At 37.3% G+C, this 16,106-nt stretch overlaps 2 protein-coding genes across 3 annotated transcripts in view; both read left to right on the top strand.

The window, feature by feature from the left end:
• The window catches only part of LOC113066065 (transcriptional activator GLI3), a 302,707-nt gene extending 298,727 nt beyond the window's left edge, over positions 1 to 3,980 (top strand). Inside the window, exons 15-16 of one of the 2 annotated variants that reach the window (XR_003279117.1) lie at positions 24 to 3,571; positions 3,629 to 3,980. Coding sequence is in view for 1 of the 2 variants with exons in the window: in XM_026237669.1 (XP_026093454.1) it covers positions 24 to 2,269 (2,246 nt within the window). In the remaining variant the exon portion in view is untranslated. Of the gene's footprint in view, positions 1 to 23 lie in introns of both variants that reach the window. The other variant, XM_026237669.1, reaches the window with a different exon arrangement.
• Positions 3,981 to 7,647: 3,667 nt separating this feature from the next.
• The window catches only part of LOC113066062 (serine/threonine-protein kinase PRP4 homolog), a 116,903-nt gene continuing 108,444 nt past the window's right edge, over positions 7,648 to 16,106 (top strand). The window contains exons 1-2 of the mRNA XM_026237666.1: positions 7,648 to 7,785; positions 8,503 to 9,735. Of these exons, the coding sequence (XP_026093451.1) occupies positions 7,739 to 7,785; positions 8,503 to 9,735 (1,280 nt within the window). The 5' untranslated portion in view covers positions 7,648 to 7,738. The remainder of the gene's footprint in view (positions 7,786 to 8,502; positions 9,736 to 16,106) is intronic.

Here is a 16,106-nt window from a genome sequence, read left to right as displayed (position 1 = left end):
ATAAGAGTATCTCTCATCATTAGGTTCATGCCTTGGTAGGAGTAGTTCTGTGGGGGTCCCCAAGCCTCCTCCATGTCCTGAGCCATCCAACACAGAGCTGACAGTGCTAAATTTGCTGTGTGAGCGCCGCGACAGCAGTGGCAGCAACACCAGCTCGGCCTACCTGAGCAGCAGTCGTCGATCCTCTGGCATCTCCCCCTGCTTCTCCAGCCGCCGTTCTAGCCAGGCCTCACAGTCTGAGCACAGCCTCCATCGGCGTATTCACAATCTCAGTGCCACTGACTCTTATGATCCTATATCTACTGATGCCTCACGACGCTCCAGTGAAGCCAGCCAATGTGGAGGTGGAGGAAGTTCAGGTGGGATGGTATACATTGGAAGAGGAGGTATCGGAGGACATGGATTGGAGGCAAGAGGTGGTCTGAACCTCACTCCAGCTCAACACTATCACCTGAAGGCCAAGTATGCCGCTGCTACAGGTGGGCCTCCTCCCACACCCTTGCCAAACATGGAGCACATGAGACTAAAGACACGTCTGGCTTTGATGGAAGATAAACAGAACATGGGCCAACTTACACTACCACCTCTGGTCAGGCCACGTCGCTGTAGTGATGGTACGCATAACTTACATGGGAGTCAAGCACTGTATCAACGAAGGGGACTGTACCCCGTTGAAGGTCCAGGGAATAATGATCGAAGAGCTAGTGACCCTGTGCGTACATGGGATGCTAGTACTTTTGGCTTGCCACAGTTACAGCGTTTCAGCAGTTTAAATAACATGAATTTTCTGCCCCATATTGCTGGTAATTATTATTTAGATAGAGAAGATAACAGTCTGAGCTTACAGAACTACATCTTTCAGAGGAGTCTTCATTCACCTCCCAGCATTGTGGAGCAATCAGCACTTGAGGACTTGGAAATTCTGCCGGATGATTTTGTGCAGTATCTTCATTCCCAAGATCAAAAATCAGATCACAGCCATAACAGTGATTCCAGTCCCCATAGATCCAGTTTTAACCAGGGTACTGCAGATGTCCAGAACTTCCTCAACCCACAACAGCAACAGGAAGAGTCAGAAGGGGAAAGCAATAGTAAAGATATAAAGCCTATCCAGTGGAATGAAGTGACCTCTGGTAGTGCTGATGTTTCTACTCTCAGGCAGCAGAGGTGCAGAAGATTGTCAGACCAGAATGGCATTGTGAGCAACGCCTTTGGTCGCTTTGGAAACATGGTTGTGCAGCAACAAATGCATACAGAGTTCATGGATCAACACTCAACACTTTGTAGAGATGGTGTCCAACACATGGCAGGTATGAACTACAGGTGCATATATCCAGAGCAACATCAACATATTGCAAAGCCATCCCAACAACAGTCCAGGACGAATCCAAGCATTAAGACTGAGTCTTCTTCAACCTGGAAAATGGAATCAAGGCGCAACAACTTTGGTCAACCAGACTTCTCTCAAATCTCTTTGGGCCCCCTCCATCGTAGCTGTACCCAACAGACAACTATAACCCAAACCAACCTCACGGAAAATCAAACAGTAACACATCAAATCAGCAGCAATCTTTTGTTGCAAAGTCCATCTAACAACAGCTTGTCTCCAGAAACACTACTGCCTCACCAACCCCAACCTCCTATGACTCAACCACCTGTCAATAGTGGCAATAGAAACTTAAATCACACACAAACCTACTTCATTCAGCAGGATATCAATGGTCATAACGCACATTCATTCCAGCAGCAAAGTTTGAGAAATGTAACCAATCACTCTCTTGTAAATCAGGTTTCAGGACTGAAGCTTGATGCAGATGATCACATTCATTCCAACACTTCTATCCAGCAACAAAAGCCTGTGTTTATTGCTGATTGTTTTCACACGTCCAAAACTTCATCTTCTCATAACACAGCACAGTCAGGTCTAATGGAGTCCTTGAAAGCTGAGACAGAAACACCTTCTGAGGCCCTTCTGTCCCCTGGGATTGATCAGGTGACCAGTACAGTAGAAGAAAGTCGAGGTGTCTTAGATAATTTTGGTTTAGATATTTGTTCCATCCTTGAGGATGGTTCTGAGCAGGGTAGTGTGGTGTCTGACATTATCAGTCCCAGTTTTTTCCAGGGTCTGTCTGGAACTTTCTCTCAGCTGTCTACTCCTCGTGTTTTAGCTCCATTTCATCCAGGAACTAACAACATGGCTATCGGTGACATGAGCTCTCTCCTCACCACCCTCGCAGAAGAAAGCAAATTTCTGGCTATTATGCAGTAATCTGTGCAATCCCCGAAATTGTTGTAGAAAAGACAAATTTAACAGACTTATGTATGTAATGTAAAGATGTGGGATAAGAAAATAAGTTATTGCTTTATACTCATTAAAATAGATTATTAGGCGATGTTGACAAAGAGATGGTACACAATCTTAAATCTTTCTCATCTTCCTAGAGACATTTCTGGAATAGAGGCTATTTTAAAAACCCTTCTTTTATACTGTTATATGACAATGACAGATGGAGACACTGGTCTTCTTTTTATCACTTTGAATCAGTATTCTCTGTGTTGTTGATATTTTTATGTTTTGTTGTACATTATTGGTACAAGTGCATGATCATTTTCTTATTAAGTGTAAACAGTGTTCACTTAACTAAGTAGGTTAACTCATGGTATTATGTATCTTTATTGTTGAGGGCATTGCATACTACAAAGAATGTGTGAATATGCACAGACTTAACTGTCATCAGGTCTAAACAGGGTTTAATATCACTCTTAACAGGCCCAAGTGTCATATTTTGATTAAAATATCTAAATGTATTTTAAATGTCTTATATCAACAATGTTGCAATGATCATGTAAGTCTTAATAAATTGACCATTTTTTTTCCCCCAACATTGCAAATAAAATGGACCATTTTGTTGTGCAAGGGTATGATAAGTGTAGCGCAAAATGCTAGAGTTGATCATTTAATCTCTTTATTATATTTACTGTATCCTTGTAAATAAATGTTTTTCTTCATTTTTTATATTGCAAAATTTACATTTTGCATTATTTTGATTATATTGTTAGTGACTGGTGTTGGTGTTTAGCAGTGCATTGACAAAAAGAGAAAAATCTCAACATGTTGCTCATTGCACAATTTTTTTTATTTGTGGCCAAAATATGTTGAAGCAATGGTATCAAGTCATGTTTAAATTGATCCAAATATATTAGTAATTTTATTTGTTATCTGGTTTATATCAGTCAGATGTGTGGTGTTTTTGTTACAGCGGTGCAGTGAATCTATAGTGAGAGAGTGTCTGCTTATCTATAAAAACCTCTACTTTCCCCATTTCTGAATAAGGAAAATTATAAACACCAAGACACATCAAGCTCCACTAGAGCAAAGACACTTTTTAGCAGTATTAAAACTAAACTACAGTTTCTACATGCATATGTACAGTGTAATAATTAGGTTCTGTTTGTTTCTGTATGGTTTTTTGAAAATATGTAGTTGTGCATCTGAATATTTCTTTTGTTTTAAACATAGAACTGGTATGACCTATTACTCTTTGAAAGGACTAGAGGCTTCGAGCTTAAGGTATGTGCCTTACCATGTTGTCCATACAAAAGAGACACTGCCATTTTTTTTTTATAGGAATTGGAGAGAAATAAGTTGTCTATTGAAAGAGTCCCGTGACTTCACGTTACATTGAACATCACATTTTGTTGGTAAGGCATTGAGAAATGTTGTTTTTTAATAGTTATTACATTGTTTTTATTCTTGTAAATACGTATTCATTATGTAGACTAGTTAAGAGTTTAGGTGGCATCAGGTATCCTACTCTATTAAAAAGGAATCCCTTTGCCCTGTCTTACATTCAGACGTGATCAAAATAGAATCACGATGCCTAGCACCCTTAGACTGGGAACAAAGTCTAAATGCTCTTTTTTTTATATCAGATTACAACAAATGTTTGTATGGTTTTAATAAAACAATTAATAAAATATGCAATGGTTGTCTTTGCTGGTGAGTATTTACTATTAATTTACTGTACAAGAAGAGGAAGTTACAGTAAAACACAATATCAGTAGTTAGTGCTTTAATGAAACATGATTAAAATTTAAAAAAAAAATTTTTTAATGATAATCAACAAACATGTGCAATCTGTGTGCAGTATTTACTCTGGCTGTTTATAAAACTATTTTCACTGCTCTAATGCTTTGTATCAGTTCCAACATATTTGTGTGTTGTGCAATAGATAAGCAATATGATTATGAACAGACTATTGATCACATAAATACCTAAGAAAGCTAATGAAACATTATTATTTATATGCATACATCACAATGACTCTATGATGTTTAATGTTTGCATTTGTACACAATCTTGGACTGATGCTGCAGAGGAAATTTAAAATCATGTTGTTCTAAATCGTATTATATTTTAGATATTGTAACTGCATTTATCACAGGTAAATTCACTGACATTAGTGTCAATTAGTTTAGTGACTTATACATATAAACATATACATATATATTTTTCCCTCTCTTTTTTGTCTTGTCTAGTCCTCGTTATTGTTGAGGAAACCTAATAAATTAACCTAATATAAGTTTATTCAATATCAGTTAATTAAGTGTCCAAAAGTAGCCTAATGATAGTGTATTCCAATAACTACACACATCATAATCTCATCTGTTTAGACAAGTAGCCTACCAGATATGGTGTCATGAAATATTTCATGACCTAAATATATACAACTTAATTTGTATTTAAAGTGATGACAATTTAATAAAAACATTCTAAGTTATTAAGTATTACTTTAATTTCCAGTTATTCAAACAGCAATTAAATTATGGAGAAAGCCAGCAAAGAACATTCACATGAATTTTATCACTTACTTCATGCTATAGCCAGAGTTTAAGCAGTCAAAACTCATGTTATAATCAATGAAGCTGTACATACTCTATGATAAATTAGTCTCTCAACTTACACCATACATACAGTGCATCTGCACTTTGTTGCTTATGATGAGGGAGTTCATTCAGCAAGCACACACACTGAAGAAAACTCTGGGGTGTCAGTGAATTTGGGGGGTGAGGGAGTAGCTCTATCGAGTTTGGCTCTATATTATAATTTATTTATCTTCATAAAAAAAAAAAAAAAGAAAAAAAAAAAGACAAACTCGACGGAGCTAACCCCTAGCCCCTAAAATTCAGCTCTCTTTGCTCTCTTTTTTTTCTCTCAGCCATATATGTTGATTATGTTTCCTGTGTTGTGCTTTTATTGAATAGCTCATCCAATAAAATAAATGAGCGATTTACACCAATATGTGATGCAGCTGTTGGGCAGTCAACCCTGGTTGTGGAATAAATGAGCACTGTTACCTAAATATTTTTTTTGTTGCACTTGTGTAGGCACAAAGTGATTTTTTTCTTTCTCTCTTTTCTTTTAAAAGCTGTTAAATTATTAAGCAGTTTCTCATATTTTTCCCCTTGTAATTTATTTGGTGACCACTGGGAGTAGTTCTGGTTATAAAATTTTCTTACTTGGTTTTATTCCCTGGGGTGATGTGTTGTAAAGCAAAAGTCAAATTTTTGCAAGTTCGCTGCATCCTAACAGTATAGAGTTTTTTGTCTTTATTTAAAATCAACACTTTATTTATTAAGAACAGCACATTCTAACATAACGCAGTGGCAGCCCCTGTATAGAATGAATGATCGATTCTCAAGGCATCGATGTCAAATAATTCAGCACCACCTCCACTGTATCGTCGCACATAAGGATGTTTATCTTAAGCAGCCTCCTAAGGGAATATGGCTAGAACAGGTGTACCTTTAGTTAAAACATAGCCTACCTTTGGAGTCTTCCTAGTGCCCTAAGAGACAGCGTTTTCGGGGAACGCAGCCCAGGACCTTGAATGCGTAAATTGCATGGCTGTCTGTTGAGCAGGTGTAGGGAATGTTGATCCTGGAGGGCCGGTGTCCCTGCAGAGTTTATTTCCAATCCTAAAAAAAAAAAAAAAAAACTACCTATATCCTGAAGACCTTGATTAGCTTGTTCAGGTGTGTTTGATTAGGACTGGAACTAAACTCTGCAGGCTCACCGGCCCTCCAGCATCAACGTTCCAAGTGCCCAAGCTGTAGAGGGACATAAAGCTCTTGAATTTCATCAGAAATTTATTTTCTTTTTGTTCCAAACAGGGATGCTATTATTGACTGTTTAACTGTTAACCCAAAAAAAAAAAAAAAAAAAAAAAAAAAAAAAAAAAAACTATTAATACTTAATAAAGTTTTTTTTTTTTTTTTCTGTATGGTTAAAGAAAAGTATGCTATAGCCTATTTGTTAACCCACGGGAAAAATCAAGCCTGGGCAACAGTTTAAAAGCAGTCTATCTATTTTGGAAAAACACTGACTTTTCACCCTGCATCCAACACAAGCTTGACTGATCATGGGTCGAGAGTAAGGAGAGATGACTGACAGGCCATACTGGAGGATTTGCTGCTCAACAGATCCTGAGCTCTTTGACAAATATCTTATCTTGCAAGATGTGCTTCCTTTAAAAGAGTGCATGTGAACTCAAAATTGAAAGTGAAAGTAAATAATGAGTGCTCCTTCAATAGTGATTTAGAGGTTCCCTAATGCACAAATTATACATACCAAAATTATATACAATTCGATGCTTGTGGGAGCAAGTAGTAGGGTGTTGACACAAAAAAATCTTTGCAGAAGTGGGGCAGTAATGGTCAGAAATCCAGCAGGAGCATCATTAAGAAAACAGTTCCATGCAGAACTCTACACCAGACTATCCACACAGCAAGTCGATTAATAAAAACTAGACACATTGTGCTTTTACATAGAGCTATATTTGAGTAACTATGTTGAAAAAAAAAAAAAGACTCTTTAAGGTGCACGGAAGGATTCAGTGTTTTTTTTATTTTATTTTATTTTTTATCTTAATTTGTAAATGAAGTGAAAACTATTTAGTGTATGCCTAATTAATACAAAATACGGTCTCTCAAAGTATTTATTACAAATCAGCTTAGATTTTTTTTTTTTTGTTGTCCATCAAAATATAAATGACAAAATACTCAAAAATAATAAAATACCCAATTTAAATACATTTAATTAAAACATTGCCCATCTCCGTGTGTATAGAGTGTATGGAGGTGTATGGAGGACGGAGAGTGCCACAATAAATCAAAATTTATTGATTTAATAATTCAAACATAAAATGTTTTATAAATAGAAAACTTTTACATTGACAAATTAATAGACATATTTAAAGATGTATATTTAATTATTTTTAAATGTAGTTTAATAAAAAAAAAATGTTTTAATGTATAAATAAATGGACACATTTAAAACTGTTTATTTCATTCTTATTTATTTTTAAGTGGCTCTCTCAGTCCTCCATATGAGTGACATGCTGTACTCCCTTTACTATTTTTCAATATTTTAAACAAAATTTGGATAATTATTGTACAATTTTTATTAATGCATCTTTTCTAACTTAATATTAATTGATACTAGGTGTGATTATTTGTACTTTTGTCACACAACAAGACTAATTAAAATCAAATAGCAAAGCAAAACGCTATTACAATTATTTTTAATTTTATTAAACGTATGATACGTTTGCCTTTTATATAAGTTCTCTGCAGTTGTTTAAACGGGCACTAGAGAGCACACGCTCTGCTCTTCTCTCTGGTCTTTCTCATAATCTCACTGCAGAAGAAGAAGACCGCGAGCCACTGCTGAAACAAAATGGCCGACGTAGAAATGGATTTACGGAGCAAGAGGGTAAAAACCGGGTAAGAGCACGTGCGTTGTACCCCATCAACATCGTATTTTAGAGCATGTATGGTGGTGTTTAGGGAAAAGGGACAGCTGTGGTCAAGTTTGTGTTGTTCCCATAGTTAACTTTAAAGATTTTGCTCTCTATTTTTCTCCTCGGCTAGTGTTAGTGTGCTAATGCTAAAGCAGTCAGTTGTCAAGATTCATTTGTTAGAGGTGATTTCCGTTGGTTTTGTGAACTCTTTAGTTTTACAAACTTTGAGCTGTGGCATAACATATCCGGTGTTTAAACACTTTATTTTGTTAGGTTCTTTGTTAAAATATCCGTTAATTTTCATATGACATTGTCAAAACGCTTAATTAGTTCGTTATCTATCGAAATTTAGAAAATGTCTATGTTAATTAGATCATAAAATAATTTAATTATAATAAATAAAAATAAATACATAATTATAACTAGTCGTCCCTAGTCCCTAAACAGACCTAATGTTACCCAGATAAATTTGTTGGTGAGTTATATGGTTGGTATTTTTGTACTTCTGAAGAACACCATGTTGCCTTGAAAGCATAACAAAATCAAAAAAATGTTATTTGGTGCCTAAATAAGTGCAAAACGAAATAAAATATTGTGTTTAAAATGTATCTGATGAGGAAAAACTGAAATGTGACCCTTTCTTTTTGTTACGTTTTACTGGTTCTGCATGTTAATATGCTAATGTTATTTATGTTTACAGGCCAGAGGATTTGCAGAGTCCAGAGAAGAGTGGTAATGGGGATGAAAACAGTGACATGTCTGGAGAGGATGAAGAAGGTGAGGAAGAAGTGGAGGTGAATGGAGAGAAGCAGGACAGCAGTTCCAAACATCACAGCAGTGGCAGCAAACACAAGAAAAAGAAACATAAGCACCGTAGTAAGCACAAAAAACGCAAACATGTGTCTGAGGATGATAAGGACCGCAAACGGAAACATAGACATAAACATAAGAAGCACAGGCGCAAAGAGGAGCCATCCTCTTCACTCTCTGGGGCCATCAACAGGAAGGCCGAGGATGGCCCGCCATCACTGGGCAGTGCAACCCTGGATGATAAGGCACTTCTTGAAGACCTGGAGAAACAAAGAGCACTGATTAAAGCTGAGCTGGACAGCCAACTGATGGAGGGGAAGGTTCAATCAGGAATGGGCCTGATTCTACAAGGTTACAATTCCGGCTCAGAAGAGGATGGAGAGGGACAGAGGGCACGCAATGGGGAGCAACAGCAAAGAAGCAGTGGGGGCAGAACCCGCTCACCTAGGGACCAGAAAAGCCGGGCCGGTAGATCCAGACGGGATTCAATGGACACCAGCAAACCAAGTGTAAAACGACGCAGCCGCTCTCTTGAGAGAGTTTGTAGGGATGCTAAACTTGAACGAATTAACAAAACTGTGAAAGAGATTAAGGAGCGTAGCAGGTCCAAAGAAAAAAAACGTTCCCAGAGCAGGGACAAATCGAGGGAGTGTGTGAGGAAGTCCCAGTCTCCGTCTACAAGAAGACGGTCTGCGGAGAGAAAATCAGACCAGAAGGGTCGTTCTGAACGGCGTTCCTCTCCTCATGTAACTGAGAAGCGGGAACAAGTTGCACAGAGATCAGACACACGAGGGCACAACAGCCAGTCCCGAGATCGACGATCTCACTCTAAAGATGCCCGGGTATGTCGTTCGGAGGCAGACAGAGAAAAAAGGCCTGGAAAGTCTTCATCCAAAGACACCTCATCTGGGAAAGAGAATCGGTCTCCTCATCAACGTCGAGCTCTTAGCCCTCCACGTCGACGCAGTTCTTCCCCTCTCCATGGGGACCGCCAGCCCAACCATCCCCCATCGGGTTCTGCAGACCGGAGTTCCAAACTGAGCCACTCACCATCTAGAAACAGGTCACCAGCCAAAAGAGGACGAAGTCGCTCAAATGAGCACCGGAGAGATTCCCCTTCCAGGTACACATCAACACACCATTAAATATTTAATTAACATTTTTTCTTCATTTATCTACCCTCATGTTGTGCCAAACCTGTTGAACCTGACTTTCTTCTGTAGCAAACAGTTATTTTGAAAAGTAGGGTCCAGTTTTATTCTGAGCATCTTTTGTTCCACAGAAAATGTCATTCAAGTTTGGAACAACATGAGGCAGGGCTCGAATGAACTTTTTTTTTATTTGGTAGCACTGGAGCTCCCAACTTTAAAACGTTTGGAGCACCAGCAACATTTTAGGAGCACCAACCAAAAATTAATGAGCACCACAACTACAAATTAGACGTACCTATTAAGCTCACCAAAATCTACATTGAGTAATTATTTGAGCACAAGATATTGGTTTCAGTACAACAGGTTATGTTAAATTAAAAGATTAATCTCTACAAAAAAATATTATTTTAAATGACAAAAGCATTTAAATTAAGATATCCATCATTAAATGCAAAAAGTCAGGCTGTGCTTAATGGGTACTAGGGTTGCAGGATTAATTGCGATTGTCATGCACATTTTGTCAGTAAAGTTGGTTATGTGATTAGTAGTAAATAATCATCACCTGTTTTCAGGGGAAGCAGCATTTACTACACCGAGCAGTAGTTCTCTGATAAGCTATGCAAAATCACGTTCACAATCGCAGATGTTATAATCGTTAGATTATGAAATAGACAATATTCGCAATAATGACCGCTGTTTGGGGTCGGCATCCTTTTTGGCATGACATGCCATCTTTAATTCTTCTGGTCAACCACTGTGCCCCCCCCCCACACAAAGCATTCTGTACAGTACAGTGAATATTTTTTTTTTTTTTTTTTTTTTTTTGTCAAGGCACATTTATATAGTGCTTTAAACAAAATGCATTGCGTCAAAGCAACTGAACAACATTCATTAGCAAAACAGTGTGTCAATAATGCAAAAAGGGTACATAAAATACAGTTTCACCTAATCTCATGTTAAAGGTACAGTTTGTAGGACCTGCCATGAGAGGGCACACTACCAAAACCATAACAATCACGTGGTTTGATGACGCTAAGAAGGAGCGTGGAAGGATGGGATTTGTTGTCTTCTACCCAACCGCTGACGGCCATCAATCAGACGGAAATCATGGATTTAACGCGAGTTCAAAATTTGTGCTAGTAGATTACATACTAAGTCAATGCAAAGACGCGATCAGATGCGTCGAGTAACAAACAACTCACCTGTCGAGTAAAACAAGCAAGATCAGCATCTCTTTCTAGTTGAAGTTTGTCGCGAAGCTACTTCTGCATTTGTCCATGACACTGTTGTCATGTGGTTTCTACGTCAGTAAAGGCGGTAACAAAGGGTAACTAGCATCATTGACAGGCTACTACACTGCCCCGTGTCACTGTTTAGAATGGGAATTGTCTCATGATTTACATGATTTAACATTAGAGATATTTTAAGTAATCAGCTGGAAAAAATATATAACACTAGCCTAGTGGTTTTTGGATATTTTACTGCAAATATCTTACAAATTGTACCTTTAATCTTGAGTACCTATAGAGTGGTACTGCATCCTTCATATATCCAGCAAGTCTTTAGTTTTATTATATTTATAAAAGAAAAATACAGCTTTCCGATTCTTTCTGGAAAAAGCTGAGCTCCTGGAGGCGTGCTGTGAGCAGAGCTATAATGCTGATGTTTTGTGTCGCTTCCATTAGCATATTCCCTTATGTGCTGATTTCCAAGAAAATACAGAAATCTGATGCAGTTGTAACATGAATGGGGTCTTTTATGACATTGACGGCTCAATGTTTTTATAGCAAACGATGTGCAAATTCAGCATCGACTAGGGCCTTGTTTATAAAACATTCGTCACTCAAATGACCAGAGCACACAAAGGCAATTGATACACTCCATTGCTGCCCCGGAAAAACAAACTGCATCCACTGTTCATGTAACGATGGGTTCTTGGGGAAGCTGAACACGGTAAACTTTTCCTCACATCCAAAAATGCACTTACTTGGAGTCATTCTTGAAGAAATCCTATGCAGAGCTGCATGGCCAAAGTTTAAAAAAAACAATTTGGACGAATGACAGTGAATTTGTGTGCCAAAAATCCTATTTCCAGGTTGGTACAAGTTTCGGCATATTTTTTTTCGATTGTGGATCTAATGACGTAGACGATGGTGGAACTCCTTATATGAGCATTTCCCTTGGAAAAGCGCACACGCCGACCAGAGGAGAGCGAGACTGTGCAAATCAACACGCTTCATTGGGAAATCTTAGGCGTTGCGTAGAATTTGTTCGAGAATTTCTCCAAATTAAGTGTGTTTTTGGATGTGAGGGAAAGTTTACAGTGTTCAGCTTCCCAAAGAACCCAGCGTTACATGAACAGTGGATGGAGTTTGTTTTTCCAGGGCAGCTACAGAGTGTAGCAAGTGCTTTTGTGTGTTTTCGTCATTTCAGTGATGGCATACCTCCAGGAGCTTGGCTTTCTCCAGAGATATTCGGAAAGCTAATTTTCTTTTATAAATATCATAAAACTAAAGACTTTAGAGATATGAAGGATGCAGTACTACTCTATAGGTATTCAAAATTAACATGAGATTAGATGAAACTGTGTATGTTATGTACCCTTTAAAGAATGATATATATATATTTTTTTTAAAATGTACAAAGTCAATCACAAAAAAAGGCATTCAATTTGTTTAGTTATATATTCATAATAAAGTGTCATTTAAACACACTGCAACATCTAGACTAGTCCATGTTCAGCTAAGTAACACATTTAAAAATCAAATTAAACAGATACAAATTTTCATTCACAGGGTTGAACACAGAAACTAACCTCATTATAAAGCCTCTTATAAATGGATGTCAACTTACCTATAGTCACTTATGGCTGGAATTAGGGATGCACCGGTTGACCGGCCATAAATCGGTTTTTGGTATTTTTCTGGCCGATTTTTCCGGAAGTGCGGCCGCGTGCACAGACTACATTGAAATCATTTGCTATCTTGTAATTTTTATGGAAGTATTTAGAAATCTGTGCACAGGACACGGGCAGCTGATCATTGCTGGAAGTGCAGAGCTACATGTCTGAGGCACAGATAGCAGGAAGCGTTGTTGTACTGAGCGCCTTTTCTGCAAGCACTAGAGCTGCGCGAGCGTATACTGTACCGGTCCGTGCACTGCACATGAGTAGTAGACAGTGAAGAGATGTTCAGATCAACTTCTCACGTGTTGGATGAGAAACGAAACGGACCAAACTGACAAAACTGAAATGCTTTTTTTTTTTTTGTATAAAGTATAACCTGCATACACTTTTGAAAAGACAGAAGTGAATGTCAGTTTTGTATAGGAGGATTATTTTTATTTTACCTTAAAAATACATAGACTTAGTGAAAAAGTCTTTCATTCATCCAATTAAAACATCTATGGGTAATGATTCACAACTATATAATTTTTTAATAGTTTAATAGTTATTTATTTTTCAATGGCTCAAGTAAAAAAAAAAAATATATGAATCACTAACCTTATATTTATTATTATTATTTTTTTTGGACGAATGAAACCCTTTGCATCTGTTTTATTGGCACCAACATTATTTGATTGTAACATTTTGGAATAATTTACTTGTATAGCATACTTTTTTCAGTCTCACTGGTAAAGCTTTTTTTTTTTTTTTACCAAATTTAAAACTAAAACAAATACTGAATGCTGAAGTTAATCTTTTAATTTAAGGCCAGTTCTATGTAGTTTCAACCCAATTCAAAAGCAAAAGCTAAATGCTGATGTCTGTACCATCTGTGTATGTATTGAATGTAGTCTACTTGCTGTGCAGTTACTGCTGTTAATTTCAGATGGTTAGGGTTATTGTTTTCAATAGCCAAAAGCCAGTTTGGCCTATTGAATAACAAATAAACAACTTGTTTATGCACACTTTCCTTCTTGTTTGTTGCTTAAAGATAAACAAAAAATCGGAAATCGGAATCGGCCAGTTTGCTAGTAAAAAAATCGGTATCGGAATCGGCCAAGAAAAATCATGATTGTGCATCCCTAGCTGGAATACACTACCCAATTTTTGCCACGATTTTAACTGATTTACATTCTGGAGAAGTTCACAGTAGTTGTCTGCAGATTTGAGTTGACAGAATCTATAGAAAATCAGTTAACTTAAAGGTGCAATAGGTGATTGTCTTCAGAAACATTTTTTGTTATGCTGGTTTAAGGTCTCTTTACATCCCAAAAGCATTCATTAAGTGGGCTTAATGTATTTATTCTGTGGAAGGTGTAGGACCAAGACATGTTCACCATAGGGTTGTGCCGATAGATGTTGGTATTGTGTATCGACAACAGACAGACATATCAACGATAGCAGATTTCTCTGTCGATAGTCAAGACGATATTGGTCTCATTCTCCTATTAATGTATTCAATTATAATAGTAATAATTTTTATTTTTATTAGACGGCCTATTATAATTCGGCTATCACACTGCCCAGCTATTTTACTTCAGCAGAACATTTCACACACACGCGCTTGTAGCTGGTGAAGAAGTCACCACAAATCCACAAACAGACGTACATCATCTGTAGATATAAGGTATTTCATTGGACTTGAACAGGTAATCTGAACAGCCTATATATGTGCAAAATTTTAAACGAGCCCTCACTAACGGAGTTTAATGCCACAGTTATGTTAGACTGCAACTCATTTTTGTTTCTGTGGGGGTGTGTCAGGCTTGTCATGGGGTGCACGGTCCGGAGTGCTGTATGACTGATGCATCAGTTCAGTTGAACTTTACTCCAAATAGTACTTACCTGTTTTGAATAATTTATATTTGTTGTTTGTTTATGTCCAATATTAGTGTTAAGCTGTTGGACTTTAAATGAAATCTACTAATGATATTCACCATTTTTTAATAGGTGTGCAGTATTTATATAATAAGAATTGTGTTATATTATTCTAAAGAAATTGTGGTTTACTTTGCATCGAAGCATTAAAAGTGGTAGCCTATTTTAGTGAGCTAGGCTACATGGATTAATATGCAAAATGTCAATATTATCACATATTAGGCCTATATTTTAATTTATATTATTACATTTCTTTAATAAAACAGCATTTATTTTTGTCATGCACTACTTTGTTACTTGTTACCTGTCCTTTTTGTTTGACTAGGGGTGTAACGATTCACTCGTTTTCTTGATGCATCACTTACAAATCCTTACGATACATATGCATCAATGCATCAATTTTTGAATCATGAATCGCCGATCTCAGACAGTAATCGATTTAAAATGCTAAGAATCAAATGAATCGTTATTTCTATAGCGATTCAATGCTTTCAAAATATATACATATTAAATTACTACACGCACAAATTAATGGAGACCTTGAACAGTGCTTTTGCCTACATCTATTCTTCACACGCTCCACTGTTTACAACCTGTGACCGTCAGAGGATTGCGCTTGCGCTCCGTTAGTCTCTGACACAGCTGATGTGTGATTTCTCCTCAGGATTGTGGCCAGTAAAACTAAAGTGAAGTAGCTTAACTTACCTGACCAGTCAAAAGCTGCATATTTATTGCATGGACAGAGCAGAAATATAAGTCAAGTCACCTTTATTTATATAGCGCTTTAAGACTCTGCCACACCCTCCTAAAACGGCTCATTCAAATACTCCCCCACGTCTACGTCCCGATGTGGAATATTTGCTCAATGCCACCCAAATGTTCAGCAAAGAAAGAAGGTGTGGTTTCAGTAACTGTAGTTAGTGTTGAACAGTCTTGTCAGGAAGATGCTGTGTGTTTCTAGGCGAAAGCAAAAGCCCTTATTTTGGCCTTACGAAAGTAGATGCATTTAGGAAGCTTTAAGATTACTTGCAACAGAACAGCAGAACATTTTAAGGATGACCGCTTCGTGAACATAAGAGAAGAGGTAATTCTGATTTTGCTACGACAATCTGCCACTTCTGAATCAGCTACTGTAAGTATGTTTTGTTATTAGTTTAAGTATTTGCAATTGACTGCTGAAAGTTATTTGAAACTCTGCATTTGAACAATTTCAGCAATCCAGAGTTTCAGCAATTCTCTCTGAAAACGGAACACCTTCTTTTTGGCTGGTGGATCAACATTCACCACATTCACAACTATCACCAGCAGTGACTGAGTGATTGACTGCTAGCCTAATATTTAATCTGTTAATCTAAAATCTGCATTAAATTTAAGAATGTAAAAATGAATTTATGTAACGTTTGATAGAACGGCAGACTGGTCACCGCATTAGCACACACAAGGCACTTAATTGTGAAAGTTTTTAGAGAAATGAAAACCAGTTGCACTACAGCAATTATACACTCAAAAAAATAACTCCTT

This window comes from Carassius auratus, chromosome 49 (assembly GCF_003368295.1).
Source record: "Carassius auratus strain Wakin chromosome 49, ASM336829v1, whole genome shotgun sequence".
Lineage (NCBI taxonomy): Eukaryota > Metazoa > Chordata > Actinopteri > Cypriniformes > Cyprinidae > Carassius > Carassius auratus.
Note: the sequence above shows the minus strand (reverse complement) of the source record. Positions and strands in the feature narration are given on the sequence as shown.